Source organism: Manis javanica, chromosome 10 (genome assembly GCF_040802235.1).
Source record: "Manis javanica isolate MJ-LG chromosome 10, MJ_LKY, whole genome shotgun sequence".
Taxonomy (NCBI): Eukaryota; Metazoa; Chordata; class Mammalia; order Pholidota; family Manidae; genus Manis; species Manis javanica.
The window spans coordinates 94,283,802-94,304,690 of NC_133165.1; the positions used below are offsets into that span (position 1 = coordinate 94,283,802).

Consider the following 20,889-nt stretch of genomic DNA (forward strand, 5'->3'; position numbering starts at 1 on the left):
GCCAGAGCAGCTATTGGTAGGTGGGAGAGACTGAGGAGGTGGTAGTTGGGGAAGGAGAAGGAAACGCTGCGCTGTTCTCATTCATGTCACTGACCACACGTGGGTGGAGGTGGGAGGCTGAGCGGAGATGCAGGCTGTGGGAAGTGAGGGCGTTCACGCGGCTCCTTGGCTTTGCTGTGGTAGATGGTTTTGTCGGAGAACGTTGTTCCTTTCGAAACAGATGAGTTTTAACTTCACTGAGAATGCGATTAAACGGTTCCATGGAAGATTAAGGATCTGTATGAGGGAGAGCATACTGTCAATATAAAAGAATTTAACTCCCTGCTTAGGGTTTTAAAAACTAGGATGGGTTTTCTCATGTCTGTATCTGGTTGTTTTTAGCCAGGGCTGGTGCTGCCTCATCCTGGGGTACATGGAGGTGTGCACTCAGGCAGAGTGGTGGTTTAGCAGTACTTCGTGGGTGCAGGCTGGGGATACCAGAGACCCTGCTGTGTACTGCAGGCAGCCGCACAGTGATTCTCCACCTCAGATGCCAGTGCTGTACTTGTGGGGAAACACTGGACTTCCCGAACTGCAGTCATTTGGGTTCTATTTGTACAATTTTTTCCTTATCTTTGTACTACCTATACCACTAATGTAATGTTTTTCTTTAAATTTACTTCTCTCTTTTTACTTTTTGTCACTCTATACTTGCTTTTTTGTTGTTGTTGTTGTTATCATTAATCTACAATTAAATGCATAATATTATGTTTACTAGGCTCTCCCCTTCACCAAGTCCCCCACACATATCCCATTACAGTCACTGTCTGTCAGCATAGTAAGATGCTGTAGAATCACTACTTGTCTTCTCTGTGTTGCACAGCCCTCCCCGTGCCACCCCCTACATTATACATGCTAACCATAAGGCCCCCTTTCTTTTTCCCCACCCTTATCTCTCCCTTCCCACCCATCCTCCCCAGTCCCTTTCCCTTTGGAAACTGTTAGTCCATTCTTGGGTTCTGTGATTCTGCTGCTGTTTTGTTTCTTCAGTTTTTCTTTGTTCTTATACTCCACGTATGAGTGAAATCATTTGGTATTTCTCTTTCTCCGCCTGGCTTATTTCACTGAGCATAATACCCTCTAGCTCCATCCATGTTGTTGCAAATGGTAGAATTTGTTTTCTTCTTATGGCTGAATAATATCCCATTGTGTATATGGACCACATCTTCTTTATCCATTCATCTACTGATGGACACTTGGGTTGCTTCCATTTCTTGGCTGTTGTAAATAGTGCTCAATAAACATAGGAGTGCATCTGTCTTTTTCAAACTGGGCTGCAGTATTCTTAGGGTAAATTCCTAGAAGTGGAATTCCTGGGACAAATGGTATTTCTATTTTGAGTATTTTGAGGAACCTCCATACTGCTTTCCACAATGGTTGAACTAATTTACATTCCCACCAGCAGTGTAGGAGGGTTCCCCTTTCTCCGCAACCTTGCCAGCATTTGTTGTTGTTTGTCTTTTGGATGGTGGTGATCCTTACTGGTGTGAGGTGATATCTCATTGTGGTTTTAATTTGCATTTCTCTGATGACTAGCGATGTGGTGCATCTTTTCGTGTGTCTGTTGGCCATCTGAATTTCTTCTTTGGAGAACCTCAACAAACAAAAAGCAAATAATCCAATTAAAAAATATACTTGCCTTTTTATTTACTTTTCTTAATCCTTGCAATCATGAATTTGAAATGTTATTTATACCTTTCTAATTATATTAAAAGAGATACATGGCTATCCTAATACAGAACGTTCATCCATGCACCACCGGACATCATCTTACACCCCACTCATGTGGTGCACATGGAGCTTGGAGAAAGAGTGGCCAGATGGTCACAGTGGATTAGTTTGTAGCTTGACCTAATTTTATATAGCACATTTTTGGGGGTTGGGCCTGAAGCCTCAGGACTCTCATTTTTAAGTAACCTTGTATTCAGCAGAATTCACAAGCTGGAAGGGTCTCACCAGGATACTTTTCCAGATAGAGGTCAGATGGCACAGGCAGCTATTATTGTCTCTTTATATGTGTGAGATCCCCTCGATTTGCTTTTGGCTGGGTTACTGCTTATGTGCTAGTTATCTTTGCTCCAGTCTGTGTCCAAAGACTTCTGGCCATCTCCCAGTTATGTGGCAGTATTCACAAGGAATATGTGACCCTGAAAATGTGGGAGGGATGAGAGAGCAAATACTAGCCTCAGTTAAATAATTGGCTCAACGCACATATTGCGTTAATAGTTGGCTGGGAGTCAGAATTATGACAGAGTATGGCAGAATCACAGATGCTTTCTCCCCAACACCCACTGAGCCAAAATCAGTTTTAACAGCCAAAAAGCAGTTAAAAACAAAAACATTTACCACCAGCAACCAACAAAAATCAATCACAGCTTTATGGCATGCTTTTTGAAAAGTGTCAGGCAAGGAAGGAAACACCCTGCTCTGACCTCTCCACAGCAATACTGGGAAAGGAAGGGAAGGGGACAAAATCCTGAGGATTCTTATTAATTCAGAGTGGCACAGAAAGCAGCTATGTGAGGAGGTGAGCAAATACCTCAGCAAAGGTCAGGAAACCCCTCAGCAGAGGCAGGAAGGCAACCCAGAGCAGGCCATCTCCCAGTTGCTGTGCTGAGTGACAGGAAAGAAACTGGAGGGGTGGGTGTGCCCTGACTTGGCAGGGGTGTTCTGGTGTAAGACATTTAATTGGCTTCTAAAAAGAGGGCCCTGCGTGTGACCCCCAGCCATGGCAGGCGTGGTGGTCCTGCCTCTGCTCTGTGGCAGAACACTTCATGGAAAGCTAACCTCCAATTCTAACTGAGAGGGAGAAAGACAACTGGTCCCCTATAAAGTGAGCGGAGTGTCCCAGTTACATCAGCTTGTAAGCAAGCACACAGCAGCTCTGGACAGAGATGCTCCTGTGAAGGAGGAGCAAGGTGAAGGGAAGTGTCATGACAACTAGGCAAAATTGCTACTGCACAGGGTGATAGAAGGGAACACACAACCCATCTGGTCAGAGACAAACCCATCCAAGAAACCTCAGCCTCACAGGAATTTCTCACTATGGAAGAGCTCAGTGTCGATTCAGGAGAAATAAAATCTCAATGTAGTTATGACAAGACAACAATGAGATTCTTCTTAATTTGTATTCTTAATTATGGTAAAAAATATATATGTGCCATAAAATTTGCCATCTTTTCCATTTTTAAGTGCATAGTTCAGTAGTAGGTACTTTCACTTTGTGCAGCCAGCCTCCAGAGCCCTTTTCTTCTTCCAAAACTGAAACTATAACCCTTTAACAATAACTCCTCTTTCCCCTTCCCGCTGGCAACTATGATTCCTCTGTCTGACTCAATGATTTTGACTACTTTAGGGACCTTGTCTGAGTGGAGTCCCAGATTATTTGTCCTTTTGTGATTGGCTTCTTTCCCTTAACATAACTTCTTCAAGGTTCATCCATGTTTTGGCATGGGGCAGAATTTTTTTCCTTTTAAAGGCTGAATAATATTCTAATGTATGATATACCACCTTCTGTTTATGTATTCATCCCTTGATGCACACTTGGGTTGCTTCTACTTTTTGGCTATTGTGAACAGTGCTGCTATGAACATGGATGTACAAATATCTCCTTCAGTCACTGCGTTCAATTCACTTAGCCATATAGCCCAGAGGTAGAATTGCTGTATCATGTGCTAACTCTATTTTTAACTTTTTGAGGAAATGCCATCCTGTTTTGTATAGCAACTGTAACATTTTGCATTCCCACCCATAATGGGGTATGTCAGACCAACATTCTCTACTGTAAAATATGAGTAAGGTCTACAAACTTGTAAAAGGAATAAATTATTTTTATAATTTAAAGGCATAATGTTAAAATAATAAAATATGAAATTATTTTTATAAATAATATTACTCAACAGTGAGGGCAGACAGTCTTGATCTGAAAGAACTCAAGGAATATAGTAACCATAAACATTTCTTGAAAAAAAAAAATCACTTTATGATGAAATTTACCCAAATAACCCAAATCAAAATAACAGTCTCAGGAGAAGAAAAGCCATGGTTAAAAAACAGTAACAATAAAAAAACACTAATGAACATTCAAACCATTATAATATAGTTTTAGACTTAAACAACTGGAGAGAATTATTGTTACAGAGCATGTGTTATACACTGAAAAAATTAAAATGATACAAGCAACAAAAATTGAGAGATGTGAGGAAAGGGAGACAAAATATAAAATACTCAAATTTAAATAAATTGTACAGCACTAATGTGACAACATGGAGTGTACCTCTTAAATTTTCATAATTTTTTTCCTCAGTGTTAATCTTCTGTGCATGTGTGTTGGTGTTTTTTAAGTATTTAACTGCAGGCTGGAAAGCCATGTAGTTTGACTTCTGTTTCTTTTTCTTCTATTATATAGTCAAGTAAAATTAAATAACTCTTACTAGAAAAAAGCCTGCTATATACCTTCTAACGTATATATACATAAAGAGATGCCCAGAACGATATTCACCAACTGTAAATACAATGGTGGGATACTGGATGATTCATTTTCTTCTTTGTACTTTTCTGTGTTCCTTGAATTTTTTAATGAGCCCCTATTTTTGTAGAAGCACCCATATTTTTATAAAAGCCATACAATTATCACTGTTAATATAAAATATTGGTCTGTGTATCATCATTATTCTAACTGCTTCTTAGTCATTAGAAAAAAAATGAACACCAGAGAGTCCATGACAGTGGTTTTGCAACTCATGCCTAAGGTGTTAGCAATCCCTAGAAGCCGAAGATGTGTGCAGTGGAAAGCATCAGCTGTTTTAATAGGATGGTTTTTGCATTTTTAATGATTTCAGAAATCAAAACAGTGAGCTGGTGAGTGTAAGGTAGGATTGACCCGAATTCTGGTGTTGCTGGTGACAGAAAGGGCAGTACAACATGCTATTGTATAGATGTCTGAACCAGGAGTATGAAAACCTCACTTCTAGTGCTGGCCTAACCAGGAACCAGCACTAATTTTGGATGTTTGGAGTCCTTCTCAATCTCTGAACTTTGCTGCAGTGAACTTTCTCTTCCTTGAATGCACCATGTTCCCCTGCCTCAGGATCTTTGCATAGGCAGTTCCTCCTGCACAAAGCACACTTCTTTTCCTTTGCCTCTCTGGGCTCCTTCGTCTTGTGCCAAGGCTTAGCTTTAATCTCTTTCCTCTGGAAGGCATTCCATGTACTATGGCACTTTTCACTGGATGTGCTTGGCATACCTGTTGTAGTCACTCGCTCAATGTCAGACTTCCTCAGCAGATGGGCCTCGGGGACTTTGGAGTCCAATTTAGGAAGTGCAAGATCAGGTTCCCTCATTGCCCCCCTGCAGCACATGCACATGCTTTCTCTTCCACTCTGGGCTCTGCCAGGATGCTAACTCTCGTCCTGTGGCCTCTGCTGAACAATGAACACAGCTCTCCTCTCTTCCTGCTGCCTCATGGCCTCTAAGTTTTATTTTTTTCTCAGCAGGCCTCTTAGCTTCTGCTTCTATTAGAAACTGACTTTTCTTGATAATTAATGTTCAGTTTTTCTAGGAGAGAGTAGCTATAGTCTGTTTAGGTCATTACCTTCCAGCACCAGCCATTCCTACAGGAGAGAGTGTCACCCCTGTGCCCACAGGCCACCACTACAGGGAACTGGGGCCTGTGCATGCATTCTTAAATTCCCCCCAAATCCCCTGCCTGGCCTCTCTGGAAGAGAAGGAAGTGAGAAAAGCATGTTATGAAGTCGTACATGCCATGTAATCCTAAATGTATGTTTTATATATAAAAGATTGAAAGGAAATAGATCAAATTATTATCAGTGGGTTTCTCTGGTAGGATTTATCTTATTTAATTTATTTTTATGTTTCTTATTCTTAAGTTTCTTTGTCAAATTTTCTGTAACAAACATTTTCAGATGCTAAATGGTATTCTTAAGTCCCTATGTATTGCTTTGTACTGAGCAGCCCCCAAGAAAATTTGGAAAAGCTGGCCCCAGCCATTTGGAAGTGTCGTGTCATTCTTCCTGTTTTCCATTTCTGCCCCCATCTAATGTGTTTGCTTGTTCTCTCCCCTTCATGTTTTTCTCCTCCTCAGATGACCAGATAACTGGCATCCCGCCGCACATCCTCAACAGTTCTCCATCGGACCGGCAGATTAACCAGCTGGCCCAGAAGCTGGGCCCTGAGTGGGAGCCCGTGGTGTTGTCTCTGGGACTGTCCCAGACAGATATCTACCGCTGTAAGGCCAACCACCCCCACAACGTGCAGTCACAGATGGTGGAGGCCTTCGTCCATTGGAGGCAGCGCTACGGGAAGCAGGCCACCTTCCAGAGCTTGCACAGGGGGCTCCAGGCTGTGGAGGCAGACCCCTCAGTGCTCCAGCACATGTTGGAATGATGCTGCCTCCATCAGCCTGCTGGGGAGCACATGCCCAAGTGGCATGTGCCGAATCCTGACTTTCACCCAGGGCAGGTAGTTGTGGGGTTTTATTTTTATTTTTTGGTCTTTTGTTTTCAATGATACTTAGATGAACGGAGAAAATAAGATTTCTACTGGACATTACTTGAAAGGCCAGATTACTCAGTAGGTCTCCCACATTGGCTTGATAATTCATTGTTTTTAGTTCCTTGAAGATTACATTGATTTAATTGTGTGGTTGCCTTTTAATAAATTGGTAAATCATAGTGGCTCAAAAAAATATACTGTGTTATCACATTACATGCAGGTGTCCAATACATAAAACATCTACTTTCATGTTATCTGGGAACTGAACTGTGAACTTTGCTGTTAATAAGGGTGATAATAAATAGTGAATTACTATATATAATATGATCTACCTATTCATGAGAAAGTATTGTTTGTTTGTTTTTCTTATTTTATTGCATAGATTAAGGGTATAAAATTACAATAGTAATCACTTTGGAACAGAATTGTTAGTAACAGCAAAATTACTTTCTCCAGTTAAGATAAATAGCTCAGGCAGGGTGTCTGAGTCAAATTTAAGATACTAAAGCTCCCTGCAAAGACCAGTTCAAGTACCAGCATGCATTCCTGAGCCCTTCATCTTTAAAAGATTACTTAAGAAAATCCCATGCCATTTATTTAAAGGATTTATTTGTGGGTCAAAGGCAGGTGTGGTCTTTCCACTGAAGCCATAATGATTGAAGGATTGTACTCCTAAGGAGTATGACTAAGTCTTCTGTCTTTTTATTAATAACATGGTATTTATCAAATGCTTTACTGTTTTCAAGGCTTTTCATATACGTGATCTCATTTGGACCTCACAAAAAACCCTGCGAGGTAGTTGGGCAATAGAGGTGAGCCTCCTTCTGTGTCGAGATTGAGTGATTGCCTGGGGCGAGGGAGCCGGAGGGCATCTTTGGAGCCCTGCTCCTCCGTGCCCTTTCTAGCTGCCCCCTGCTGCTTCTCCTTTCTCTTGTGTGCCTGTTGAACAGGGTGAATCCTGCTCCCCTGTGAGCAGCACTGCCCACGGTAGGTAACTTTGCTTCTCCAAGCCTTTAGGAATGAGGAAACAGTTGTCCCCACCTCCAAGATTTTTGTGATGATTAAAGGAATAATGTCTGCCCAGGGCAGATTTCTAGTGCCCTGGCCCATAGTCAGCACTCAGGAAATGGCCACTGTTCATTTGCTGCTGTGGCTGAACATGGATGCAGTTCACAGACAAAGCTGAATAGTGGCTAATGCTGAGCACTCTGTAGGCAGAAGTTCTGTTACCATGTTTCTTGCTAAGCTTTAAAATGTGATGTGCTTTTATTAACACTACAGTGGGTCCAGTCAGTAGGGGGGCAGGTGAACTGTCTCAATCTGTGGTCTGTCCTGAATAATTGGAGACTCTGTTTCCTAACCCTAACCTAAGTCAGGATTTTTCAAAGGTATAAAAATTATACTTTCTACCTCTCTCCATTCCAAGGACCAGTATACAGAGTGGTAGAGTCGAATGTGAAGTGGGTGCTAAAAAAGATGACAGTGATGTGTTGATAACATCCTTTCATATTTCTAGTAATCATATTCTGTTTACTCAAAAAGATCGGTTGCTTCATGGTTGAACAAACAGTTCAGGATGATCTGCTGGCCTTCTCAACTTGAATTTTCCTTTTATATAGCCCAGCCATTAATTCATTACCTTGTAAAATTCTTATAATTTTGGCCCCATCATTGCACCCAGTGACAGACTGTACTTCTATGGCATCCTCACTAAACTGCTTGTCATTTTGAACCTTGGACTTGTTATGTTGCTATTTAGTCCCCCTGGGTTTTGCTAAGAGAGTGTTTCTTTAGCTTTTGTTCTTACCACATTTATGGATGAGTGAGTATAGCCAGGCTCTGCTGCATCCGACTAGATGGCATTTTAGAAGTGGGTCTGATGATTAGTTAGGTCATCTTTAAAGAATCTATCATGCGCAAAGATTTCTGTGTTTTGTCAGGAGTGAAGGAACAGTTTGTGATGCACTTGCCCTTGATGGACTTCCAGGGACCATTGGTGGACTGCCAGGGCCATTAGAGAGTTCTGACTTGTTGCCTTATAAGCAGGGTGTCTCCACCATCAAATGGCAGCCTCATCATCTAGGTCTGCTCATTTGTTGCAGAAGATTTACAGAATGGAAGAACAGAGCATCCTGATCACTGCCTCATTTCTACCTCTGGTTGCAAAGAGTGATGACATGGCAGCTGTCTACCTCCCAAGAGAATTAGGAGGTGATGTGCCTACAAGGAGTCCATGTGTTTTTGCATGGGAGAAGATTCTACATATCCAGAGATTAGCTGCCCCCAATAAAATTCTGAGTGAATTCAAAGAGGTGATAGAGCATTTACAGGTGCTGACAAAAAAAAAACCCACAGAAACCCTAAAAAAAGTCTTCGTCCACTTTGGTTTGGGGTGTGTGCATGTGTAAGTATGCTCCCTAACTTTTCCAAAACTATAACTTTTATAAATTTTCTCAGCACTAAAATAGTACATGCTCATCATACCAGTTTGAAAAAATGCCAGTGAGCAAGAGCAAAAAAAAAAAAAAGAATTACCTCTACTTCCATTTTCCAAAAATAACCACTGTTACACCCCAGTTTTGGTCTCTATCCTCCAGCTACTTCCTATACCTGTATATTCTTTTTATAACAGTAGGACTGTATCAAATCAACTAACTACAATAAGTACTTAAGGGATATGCAAAATAAAAAGATGTTAAATATGATGTCAAAACATAAAACATGGTGGGTTAGAAATATAATGTTCTTAGAATACATTAGAATTTAAGTGACTATCAGCTTAAAATGGGCTGCTGTGTATATAGGATTTATATATGAACCTAATGATATCTAAAAACCACAGTTGATACACAAAAAAGTAAAGAGAAAAGAATTCAAACATAACGCTAAAGAAAAGCATCACATCACAAGAGAATAGACCAAGAAAACAGAGAACTACAAAAACAACCAGAAAACAACAAAATTTCAATAAGTACATACCTATCAATAATAATTTTAAATGTGACTAGACTAAATGCTCCAATCAAAAGATATAGGGTGACTGAATGGATAAAAACAAGACCCATCTGTATGCTGCTTACAGGAAACTCACTTCAGATTTAAAGACACACCCAGACAGAAAGTGATGGAAAAGATATTCCATGAAAATGGAACATAATAAAGTTGGAGTAGCAATACTTACCTCAGGGAAGTAAAGACTGATGCAGAAGACAAAGAAGGGCATTACATAATGATAAAGGAGTTGATTAGAAAAAGAGAATATTTATGCACTCAATATAGGCTCACCTAATATGTAAAACAAATATTAATTGACATAAAGGGAGAAACTGACAGTAGTTAAATAATAGTAGGGAATGAAAGTCCCCACTTACATTAATGGATAAAGTGTCCAGACAGAAAATCAGTAGGAAAACATTGGCCTTAAATGACACTCTAGACCAAATGGACTTTAGTATATGGGTATATGTATATAGATATATAGACTTTATTCCAGGGATGCAAGGAGAGTTCAGCATCCATAAATCAGTAAACATGATATATAGACATTATATATGTAAAATATTTTATCCAAAATTGCAGAATACACATTCTTTTCAAGTACACAAGAAATCCTCTCCAGGATAGATCACATTAGGCTACAAAAAAAGTGTTGATAAATTCAAGAAGACTGAAATCATATCAAGCTTGTTTTCTGACCACAATGGTAAAAAAACAGAAATCAATTACAAGAAGAAAACTGGAAAAAACACAAACACGTGGAGCTAAGCAACATGCTACTAAACAACCAGTGGGTCAATGAAGAAATAAAAAAGGAAATGAAAAAATACCTTGATAAAAATGAAAATGAAAATACAACTTTCCAAAATTATGGGAAGTAGCAAAAACAGTTATCAGAAGGAAGTTCATAGTGATACAGGCCTACCTCAAGAAACAAGAAAAATACCCAGCGAGCAACCTAACATTATACCTAAAAGAACTAGAAGAGGAAGAACAGACAAAGCCCAAAATTAGTAGGAAGAAGGAAATAATAAAATTCAGAGTGGAAATAAATTGAAATAGAGACTAAAAGGATAAGATCGATGAACCTAAAAGCTTGTTCTTTGAAAAAATAAACAAAATCATTAACTTCTAGCTAGACTAATCAAGCAAAAATGAGATGGTGCAAATAAATAAAATCAGAAATGAAAGAGAAGTTACAACTGACACCACAGAAATACAAAGGATCTTAAGATTCTATGAAAAATTATATAACAATGAACTGGAAAACTTAGAAGAAATGCATAAGTTCCTAGGAACACATAACCTTCTAAGACAGAATCACAAAGAAATAGAAAATCTGCACAGACCAATTATAAGTAATGGAAATAAATTAGTAATTTTAAAACTCCCAAAATACAAAATCCCAGGACCAGATAGCCTTACAGGTGAATCCTACCAAAAATTTTAAAAGAAGAGTTAGTACCTATTCTTCTCAAACTACTATAAAAAATGAAGAGGAAGGAACACTTCCAAACTTATTTTATGAGGCCAGCATTACTCTGATACCAAAACCAGACAAAGATACCACAAAGAAAGAAAATTATAGGCCAATCTCCCTGATGAACATAGCTGTAAGAATCAACAAAATATTAGCAAACCAAATTCAACAGTACCTTAAAAGGATAAACCACAATCAAGTGGGATTTATTTCAGGGATTCAAGATAGATCAACATCCATAAATCAATCAACATGATATACCACATTAACAAAAGGAACTATAAAAATCATCGAATCATCTCAATATATGCAGAAAAAGCCCTTGACAAAATTCAGCACCTATTTATGATAAAAACTCTCAACAAAGTAGGTATAGAAGAGCATACCTCAGTATTAATAAAGGCTGTATATAACAGACTCATATCTAACATGTTCTACAGTGAAAAGCTAAAAGCTTTTCCTCTAAGATCAAGAACAAGACAAGGATGCCCATTCTCACCACTTTTATTCAACATAGTGTTGGAAGTGTCAGCCATAACAATTAGGCAAGGAAAAGAAAAAAAAGTCATCCAAATTGGAAAGGAAAAAAGTAAAATTCTATTTGCAGATGACATGATACTATATATAAAAACCCTAAAGACTCCACCCAAAACTATTAGAAGTAATAAATGAATTCAGTAGTCACAGGTTATAAAATTAACATAAGAAATCAGTTGTGTTTCTATACACTAGTAATTGGTTATCAGAATGAGAAATTAAGAAGAGAACTGGATTTAAAATTGTGTCAAAAATATGAATAGATAAAGAACATATGGTACATACACAATGAAATATTATTCAGCTATAAAACAAAAACAAATCCTACCATTTGCAACAACATGGATGGAGCTAGAGCATATTATGCTCAGTGAAATAAGCCAGGTAGAGAAAGACGAGTACCAAATGATTTCACTCATTTCTGGAGTATAACAACAAAGCAAAACTGAAGGAACAATGATAGACAGTGACTGCAATGGGAGAGGGAGTGGGGACTTGATAATATGAGTGAATGTTGAAACCACAATGTTCATGTGAACCCTTCATAAAATTATATATCAATGATACTTTAATAAATATATTGTATTAAAAAGAATAAAATACCTATGAATATATTTAACCAAGTTGGTGAAAGACCTATATTCTGAAAACTATAAGACACTGATGGAAGAAATAGAAGATCACACAAATAAATGGAAAGATATTCCATTATCCTGAATTAGAAGAATTCATATTGCTAAAATGTCCATATTACCTAAAGCAATCTACAGATTCAGTGCAACCCCCATCAGAATACCAGTTTTTTACAGGAGGCAAAGACTCCTAAAATTTGTATAGAACCACAAAAAAAAAAACCCAAATAGCCAAGCAATCATGAGAAAGAACAAAGCTGGATGTAACATGGCCCCTGATTTCAAACTATACTACAAAGCTATAGTAATCAAAATAGTATGGTACTGGCATGAAACCAGACATATAGATCAATGGAAAAACCAGGGAGCCTAGAAATAAACCCATGCATATGTAACCAGCTAATCTATGAAAAAGGAGCAGGAATATACAATGGGGAGAAACAGTCTGTTCGATAAATGGTGCTGGGAAACTGGACAGCTACATGCAAAAGAATGAAACTAGACCACTTTCCTAGACCATTTACAAAAATAAATTCAAAATGGATTAAAGACTTGAAATTAATATCTGAAACTATAAAATTTCTAGAAGAAAACATAGGCAGTAAGCTTTTTGACCTAAGTCTTAGCAGTATTTTTTGAGCTAGTGTCCTTAGGCAAGGGCAGCAAAAGCTAAATAAGCAAATAAGATTACATCAAACTAAAAAGCTTTCACACAGCAAAGGAAACGATCAAAACAAAAAGGACATGTACTAAATGGGAGAATATATATGCAAATCATACATCTGATATGTGGTTAATGCCCAAAATAAAGAAAGAACTTACAACTTAGTATCAAAGAAAAAATCATTTAAAAATGGGCAAAGATCTTGAATAGACATTTTTCCGAAAAAGACATATAGATGGGCATCAGGCACGTGAAAAACATACTCAACAATACTAATCATTAGGGAAATGCAAACAACAATGAGATAGATAATCACCTCACACCAGTCAGACTGGCTACTATCAAAAAGACAGAAAATAACAAGAGTTGGTGAAGATGTAGATAAAAAGGGACCCTTGCACACTGTTGGGAATGTAAATTGGTACAGCCACTATGGAAAACTGTATGGATTCCTCAAGAAGTTAAAAACAGAGCTACCATATAATCCAGCAATTCAATTTCTGGCTATTTATCCAAAGAAAATGAAAACCAATTCAAAGAGATATATGCACCCCTATGTGCACTGCAGCATTATTTACATAGCCCAGATATGGAAACAGCAGAAGTGTCTATCAATAGATGAATAGATAAAGAAGATGTGGTACATTTATACGCTGGAATGTTAGCCATTAAAAAAATGAAATCTTGCCATTTGCAAAAACATGGATGGACCTACAGGGTATTATGTTAAGTGAAATAAGTCAGATAAATACTGTATGGTTTCTCTTATATGTAGAATCCAAAAAACAAAACAAATGAACAAGCAAAATATAACAGAAACGGTCTCATAGACACAGGAAACAAACTGTTGGTTACCAGAGCAGGGATGGGTTGTGGGAAGGCAAAGTTGGTGAAAAGGATCAAGAGGTACAGACTTCCAGTTTGAAAACAAGTAAGTCATGGGATGTAATGTACAGCACAGGGAGTATGTCAGTACCATTGTAATACCTTTGTATGGTGACAGATGGTAACTACACTTATTGTGGTGATCATTTCATAATGTATAAAAATATTGAATATGCTGTACACTTGAGACTGATAGGATAGTGTTTGTCAACTGTACTTCAATTTTTAAAAAAGGAATTGTATTATACTGCTGTTTTACAGGTTTTCTTATTTAACATACAGCTATCTTTCCATGTCATTAAAGATTCTTCTCTACTGGTGATTTTCAACGTCTTTGTGTTTGAAGCATACTTTCAAGTCCTGTGATTTTAGACAGCATGTTTAAAGACATTAAAAGACACTAGCAACTAAGTATAATAACGTCTTTCCCTCCCAAAACCTCCACCATCATTCCACTGCTTGCTCGATCTCCCTTTAGAGCTATGTCCTTACTTGAATAGAGATGTTTACTGTCCCCACTGTGCCTAATTTCCTCAAAAAGCAAACTTGAGCACATTCCCATAAATATTCTGGGCTTTATTTGGAGCTTTTTATCTCTTCTGACAACAGGGTGCCTGCTCCTCTGCACTGTGTGATCCACTCAACTCATTGACTTCCATTTCTACAGGAGTATGTGTTCAGGGGATGGGTTGGGGGTGGGGGTGTTGAAGAGTAATATTGTACCGATTGATCCAAATTTGGTGGCACACAGCAAATTTGGTAGATATGTGTGTCACTACTATTCTATACACTATCATTTTTAGTGGCGACATACCTTTCCAGTGTATGCATGTGCCATCACTTGTTAACTACTTTCCTGTATTACATTACATGGGACTTCAGGTGGTTTTTTGCTTTGTCACTATTATGAACAGTGATGTGCTGTAAGAGAAGTCCTTGTTGTTAAATCTTTATATTCACCAGAGGTTTTAAATGAACTGAATCCCTCTTTTGGCTCCAAGCATACTTAAATTTTGTTATCAATTGGCTTTTATTATATTGCTAATTACCCCAACATGTATTGGCTTAAAAGTTAGCTCACAGTTCTGGGAGCCAGCTGGACTGTTCTGATCTGGTGGACTCAGCTGATCCCTGCTGTATTGTCATGTGTCTCTGGTCAACTGGTGGGCTGCCCGAGGCTGTGTGATCCAGGCTGGCCTCCCTTGCATGTCTGACAAGTGGCCAGCTGTTGCCTGAGGCAACAGAGGTGTCCAGGTCACACATCTCTACCCATAAAGTTTGCCCTGCCTTCTTCAGTTGGCAGTGGTGGCAGGGGTCCCATGGGCAGCAAGAAGGCATGCCCCAGTGTGCAAGCACTTTTCAAACCTCTGTTTGCATCCCTTTTGCTAAATTCTGTTGACCAAAGTGAGTCCCAAGGCCAGCCCAGAGTCAATGTGAGAAGGCTCTACCAAAAGCAGGGAGAGAGGGAAGGGAATAATTTGGGTCTATTTGTTTACAATCTACTACAGCCAGTGTCTTGAAATTGAGATTTCTGAACCCTATTAAAAAACAAAGTTTGGCTACTCTGGATCCCCCTTGTCATATTGCAATGATAGGCCATTCTAGCATGTCACCAATCCCCGCCTTCGATAAAAGGCTCCTCTGCCAATTGCATTACCTGCTCAGCCCCAACAGAGATTTAGTTCATGGCCTGGGCATACAGCCATGAAGATTCTTAGGATAAACTCCCAGAAGTGGGATTGCCTGGCTTTAAGTTACACACATTTTAAAAAACTACTTTCACTTACTATAACTTTTAAGGAGTTATTTTAAAAATTAGTTTTACTCGAGCAAAATATAGAGGGTTGGTTCTAAAATGCCAGTCAATTCCCCCAGGCTTCAGTGGATCTCTATAGATGTTGCTGATGGGACATGTGCACACATGTGTGCACACACACACAAGTGCAACTGAGGCAGTAGGATGAGCCTTTTCATTCTTTTCTCCTAACAATTTTTGGAGTAATTCTGGAAAAAAACTCCCCTCATTCAGTCATTCAGCATACGCTTATTGAGATGCTGTTTCAAGCCAGTCACTGCTAACTGGGGAGGAAAAGGATGTCTGATAAATGCACAGTCCCAGTGTCCCAGGTACTCACTGCTTGGCCAACAAGATCAACATGGATCTCTGATCACAACATGGTACAATAAGATCCATGCCTGAGTACTGAGTCTATGGGAGGAATGACTCATTATGCCTTGCTTCAGAGGTGGGGGGGCATGGGAAATACATAAGGTCCCCTCACCTGGGCAAGGTGCCCCATCTTTCCATGCCAGTTTCCTTAGGAATAAAATGTGCAATAACAGTGCCCACCTGTGGTTACAGTGAGGCACCCAGGAGATAAAACCTTATAACAGTGCCTAGCACAGAAAAAGGTTTTGCTTAATCCTTGAGTCGAATTATTTTAGCTATCAGGGTTTTTCCAATATTCTTCATGTTACCAAGGCCCTGAGAAGCGTGAGGATCAGAATCACCTTTTCCTGCTGTGATTTGCAGTATGGAAGTAGAAAGTGCATGATTCTTTAGTACTTTTACCAGGGCTCTAATCTAAAGATGAGGCAATGAGCTGGCAGACATGCTTCAGAGCATATTCAGAATTGGAATGGGATTCTGATCTAACACTTGGCTATCACTAAATGAATCCATACAATCTGCAAACTACCCGTTGTGTGAGCTACCAGAGATACAAAGAGAAATAAGACATAGTTCCTGCTTGTAGGATCTCAGTCTTTTGGGGAGAGAAACATATCAACCGGCAATTATGACACTGACCATCACAGAGGAGGGAGCAATTTAGTTGGCCACAAAGGCTCACTTTAAGTGAGCTTTTGTAAGTTCTGCCCAAATTAGTGTATTGGTCCCTTTGGGGGACATTAATGCAATGGACATCAGAATTCCCCTTAATTTATTTTACATCCAGTATGACAAGTGGCACTTCTTGTCCTGGGTCTAAAAGATGTCTCCAAGGTGCTGTCTTGAAGCAATTTAGAAACTAAAAGGATCTTACTGATATGCTAAGTGCAATAATACCAAGACAACATTGAGAAGCATGTGGTTTATTCATCCATGGTGGAATTGGATCAGGCTTCAGATTTTAGATATCAGGCATATTTTGGGGTTCTTGTGCCATCTCTAGGCCTTAGTTCTTCCTCTAAAAGCCCTGCAAATTAAAATTAGATGTTGCTGGAACACAGGAATGTTTTTAATGTAGTAACTGCCATTTACTTCTTGGAACTATAAACAGAGCTTAGAAGAACAAGGATGTCTATCTTGTTGGAATTTACTGTTTGTATAGGAAAAGTAAATCTGACAAAGTTCAGTGAGCCACTTAAGCCTTGTGTGTTAAAATCATGCAAAATATATGGCAATCGTTCTGAAAGCTATTATTAATTCAAAACAGACCGTGAAATTCAGGTTTGAGTAGTTTAAAAGAAAAAAAGAAAGGACACACCGTCTTGGTAGTACTCAAATGTTTCCATTTCATTTTCCCATTCTATCTCTAATCAGTGCTGTTTTTTGTCTCAAATTACATTCTCAATGGAGAATATTTATGGAAAATATCTGCTATTGTCTGAATGTTTGTGTCCCCTCAAAATTCATAGGTTGAAATTCTAACCCCCCAAGATAAGGGTATTAGAAGATGAGGCCTTTGGGAGGTGATTAGGTCCTGAGGCTGGAGCCTTCCTGAAGAGACCCCACGGAGGTCCCTCGCCCTTCCCACCATGTGAGGACACACAGTGAGGAGACTCACACTGTGGGCCAGAAGAGGGTCCTCACGAGAACAGGACCATGCTCTTACCTTGATTTTGGCCCTCCCAATCTCCAGAACCCTGAGCAGTAAGTTGTTTATAAGCTCCCCAGTCTGTGGTATTTTGTTATAGCAGCCCAAAAAGCCTAAAACAACATCCAATGGGTTGGATTTGATCAGATAATTACTAGACTTTCTCTTGGTGGTTTATAACATCCCTCTTGTCAGCTTCCAGGAGATGAATTGATCTGATCAGGGCTTTGCTGGTACCAAGGTTTTCGGCATAACATCCTGGCTCATTGTTGATCCCAGGGGAAGACTGAGTGCCTGCAAATGAAGTAAGCCCGTTCGTAGACTGGTGGTGAGCTTGGCGCTCCTGGTCATGTCATGGCCAAGGATGAGGGGTATCTGGGGAATATTTTTTTGAAGGCCTACAATATCTGTAATACATGGTGGCTCTTACTCTTCAGGGGGCATGGTTCTCTTTAAGAATATGAAAATGCTATAGAACCATTCTTTAGAAAAATGTGCACTTGCGCATGTGTACACACACATTTGGCATATAATTTTTAGGGGATTCCCAGTATCAGGATTCCCTAAACCCTGACGTTTATACAGCTGATCACAGATCTTCTGCCCTATGGGAGGGCAGGTTGCTGGCCCTCTTGGACCCACCTCTTGGAAAGGTAAGAACTTGGAGACGTGCATGTATGACAATCTCTACCTTCTCAGGAGCTTCTGCCTTGACCCCATCTCTTAAGAACCAGGGATTCTCGACAGGGAAGGACTGGGATTTCTCTACCCTGCATACTGAGGATAATTGATTTCAGAAGAACCAAATCTACTTTATATACTGGGAAATTATTTCCAACTCTGTCTTTTTGTCCCACTATCTGTTTGAATAAAGTTTCAGCCTCTGGAAGTAGTAATTATTCCCTGCTCTGAAACTGAGCTCCTTGCTGACTTTCTTCTGGGAGAAGAGACTCTGGTTGTCTGTTGTCTATTGTTAAAAGACATTTTTTGTCACTTACTGTTGTCAGCTGCTGATTTTCCAACAGGCACTATCTTTGAGGCTAAAAATAAGTCCCCAACACAAGTTCCCTCTTCATGAAAGTATGGAAGACAAAATATACCAGTCCATTATGGGTATAGTTATATTCAGGCCATTGCAATGGGGAGAATATTTATTAATGAGGGATGTTTCAAAGGGAAGGAGACCTGGGTTTTATAGAGGCAAGCGAACAAGGGGAGTCATCTGTAGTCTTACGGCAATCATGAAGAAGGACGGAGGTGCGTCTTACCTCAGAACGTGGGAAGACTGGGTCATCCTTTGTGGTAGTTTCTTAGAACACAAAACATCGGGGATTTCTTAATCATCCCTTCTTTCAAGGAGTGATCAGGGCTCAGATCAAGTTCAACATTGTCAAAAGTCGTATCTTCTTTGGCTTTTAAGAAACCTAAAGCAAGTTTGAAAGAAAATACTGTTTTTATAAGGTTTGGGTGTGAGGTGAAAACAGAATTCTGCCATCTTGACTGCCTGTTCCAGGAAAGACACTTAAACTATCTCCTCATTTAGTCTGGGTAAAGAAAAACAAAGGGCCTGCATGATCAAAGGTTAACAGAAGGAAAGGGAACAAAGCTATTATGACTTTCCCAGAGACCTAGGGAACCCATGGAACAATTTGCAATTTGGGCCAGTCGTGAAAACTCTTTCTGTAACTTATAGAAATTCATTTGACGTGTATTTTTTTGAGCACATGCTATGTGCCAGGCTTGGATAGAGGTATTGGGGATACAGCAGTGTAACAGTCTATGATCTTTCCCCTCATGGAGCTCCCTGCTGTGGAGAACCAGGCGAAGGAGTGAGACAATCTTAGAAGTCCAAGCAGAGAAGGCTTCACTGAGGACAGGACAGGCATAAAAGCCCGAAGGAGGTAAGGAACGGAGCCATGCTGAGGCCCGAGCGCTTTGGGTGGAAGGCCTGAGATGCGAGCTTGTCAAACATTGTCAGTGACTAGCAAGGCGGTCGGAGTGGCTAGAGAGCAAGGGCAGGGTGGTGAGTCATAGGGCTGAGGTCAGGGAGTGTGGGCAGCAGAGGCATAGGGTCTGACGTGCCACTGTAATGACTGAACTTCTACTTGGGGTGATATATGAAACTACTGGATGGTTTTCAACAGACGGATGATGTTGTCTAACTTACATTTTCCAAGGATCATCTAGCCAACATTTTGAGAGGGCTAAAACAGGGAAACGAGAGGCTGTTGCACTAATCCCGAGAAAATAGGGGCTCCGATCAAGACGGTCATGATGAAGCATAGTGGATATGTGGTGCACTGCTCAGCTCCCCTTTGGGAATGAAAGGTTTGGTCTTCCAGCAGCTGTGAGGTCTCCAGCTAATGGCCTTCTGCTGTCAGCCCTCTTCGGGAGCTGCCTCCTCTGAAGAGAGCCGTCCTGCCCCGTGGTGTTCCCCTTCCCGGGGCAGCCTGCATCCAGGACCACTTCCCAGGCTCAGCTCAGCTCGAAGCCCCTCGGGGAGGCAATTCAGGCCTCTGTGGTGAACTCATCACAGCCCAGCTTCTGCCTCTACCCAAGCCTATGTCCCTCCCCTCCACAGGCGTTGGTCCCAGGAGCACCCCCCAGTGATCTTCCTGCCCACTGAACTCCATCTCAGGATCAGTTTCCAGGAGACCCCAGCCTGGGACACGGAGGTGGTGAGCAGTGGCCAGACTCTGAATATATATTGAAGGTAGGGCCCAATAGGTTTGCTGATATATTGAATGTAATGTTAAAAAGAAAAAAAATGAATGATGAAACATCAAGATTTTTATCCTGTACAAATGGAAGGATCAAATCACTATTAACTGATAGGAGAAAGACTGTAAGAAAGAGAGGTACTTGGGGATGGGGGAGAATATATGAAGATAGAAACAAAAATAAACTCTTAATATTCATGTAGTTATCAGGTCAAATTCCATTTCCAGGAGCACATTCTTAACTTTGAATATCCCCAACATTATACAGTTTTAGATAGAATCTGTTGTGGCAGACATTTCATTTAATTGAAGAGTGTTAGAGTAGTTAAACATAAAAAAATGTGAGTACATATGTCCAACCATTACCCAATGTTGCTAATTCATAGAGACACAGAGAGCCTAAGTTATAAGGGAACAGAGCCAGCCACTGGCACATCCACCAGGATATGTGTCAAGAAGAGTGTTTTTCCACAAGGCCCTTAAAATCTGTAGTACAGCAGTAGGTTCCCATGAGAAGTTGGAAAGCAAAGCAGCTTGCAAACCGCATCTATCACATACCCAGACAATAATCCCAAGGCAACATGGAAGCAATTATAGTGACATG

General features: G+C 40.0%; 1 protein-coding gene across 9 annotated transcripts in view; it reads left to right on the top strand.

Moving 5' to 3' along the window:
* CRADD (CASP2 and RIPK1 domain containing adaptor with death domain) overlaps positions 1–11,452 on the top strand; it is a 204,412-nt gene extending 192,960 nt beyond the window's left edge. For 6 of the 9 annotated variants that reach the window (XM_073213620.1, XM_073213623.1, XM_037023014.2 and 3 more), the window contains one exon: positions 6,143–11,452. In XM_073213620.1, coding sequence (XP_073069721.1) covers positions 6,143–6,444 — 302 coding nt within the window. In that variant the 3' untranslated portion in view covers positions 6,445–11,452. The remainder of the gene's footprint in view (positions 1–6,142) is intronic. The other 3 variants (XR_012121522.1, XR_012121521.1, XR_012121520.1) reach the window with 3 other exon arrangements.
* The last annotated feature ends 9,437 nt before the right edge of the window (positions 11,453–20,889 follow it).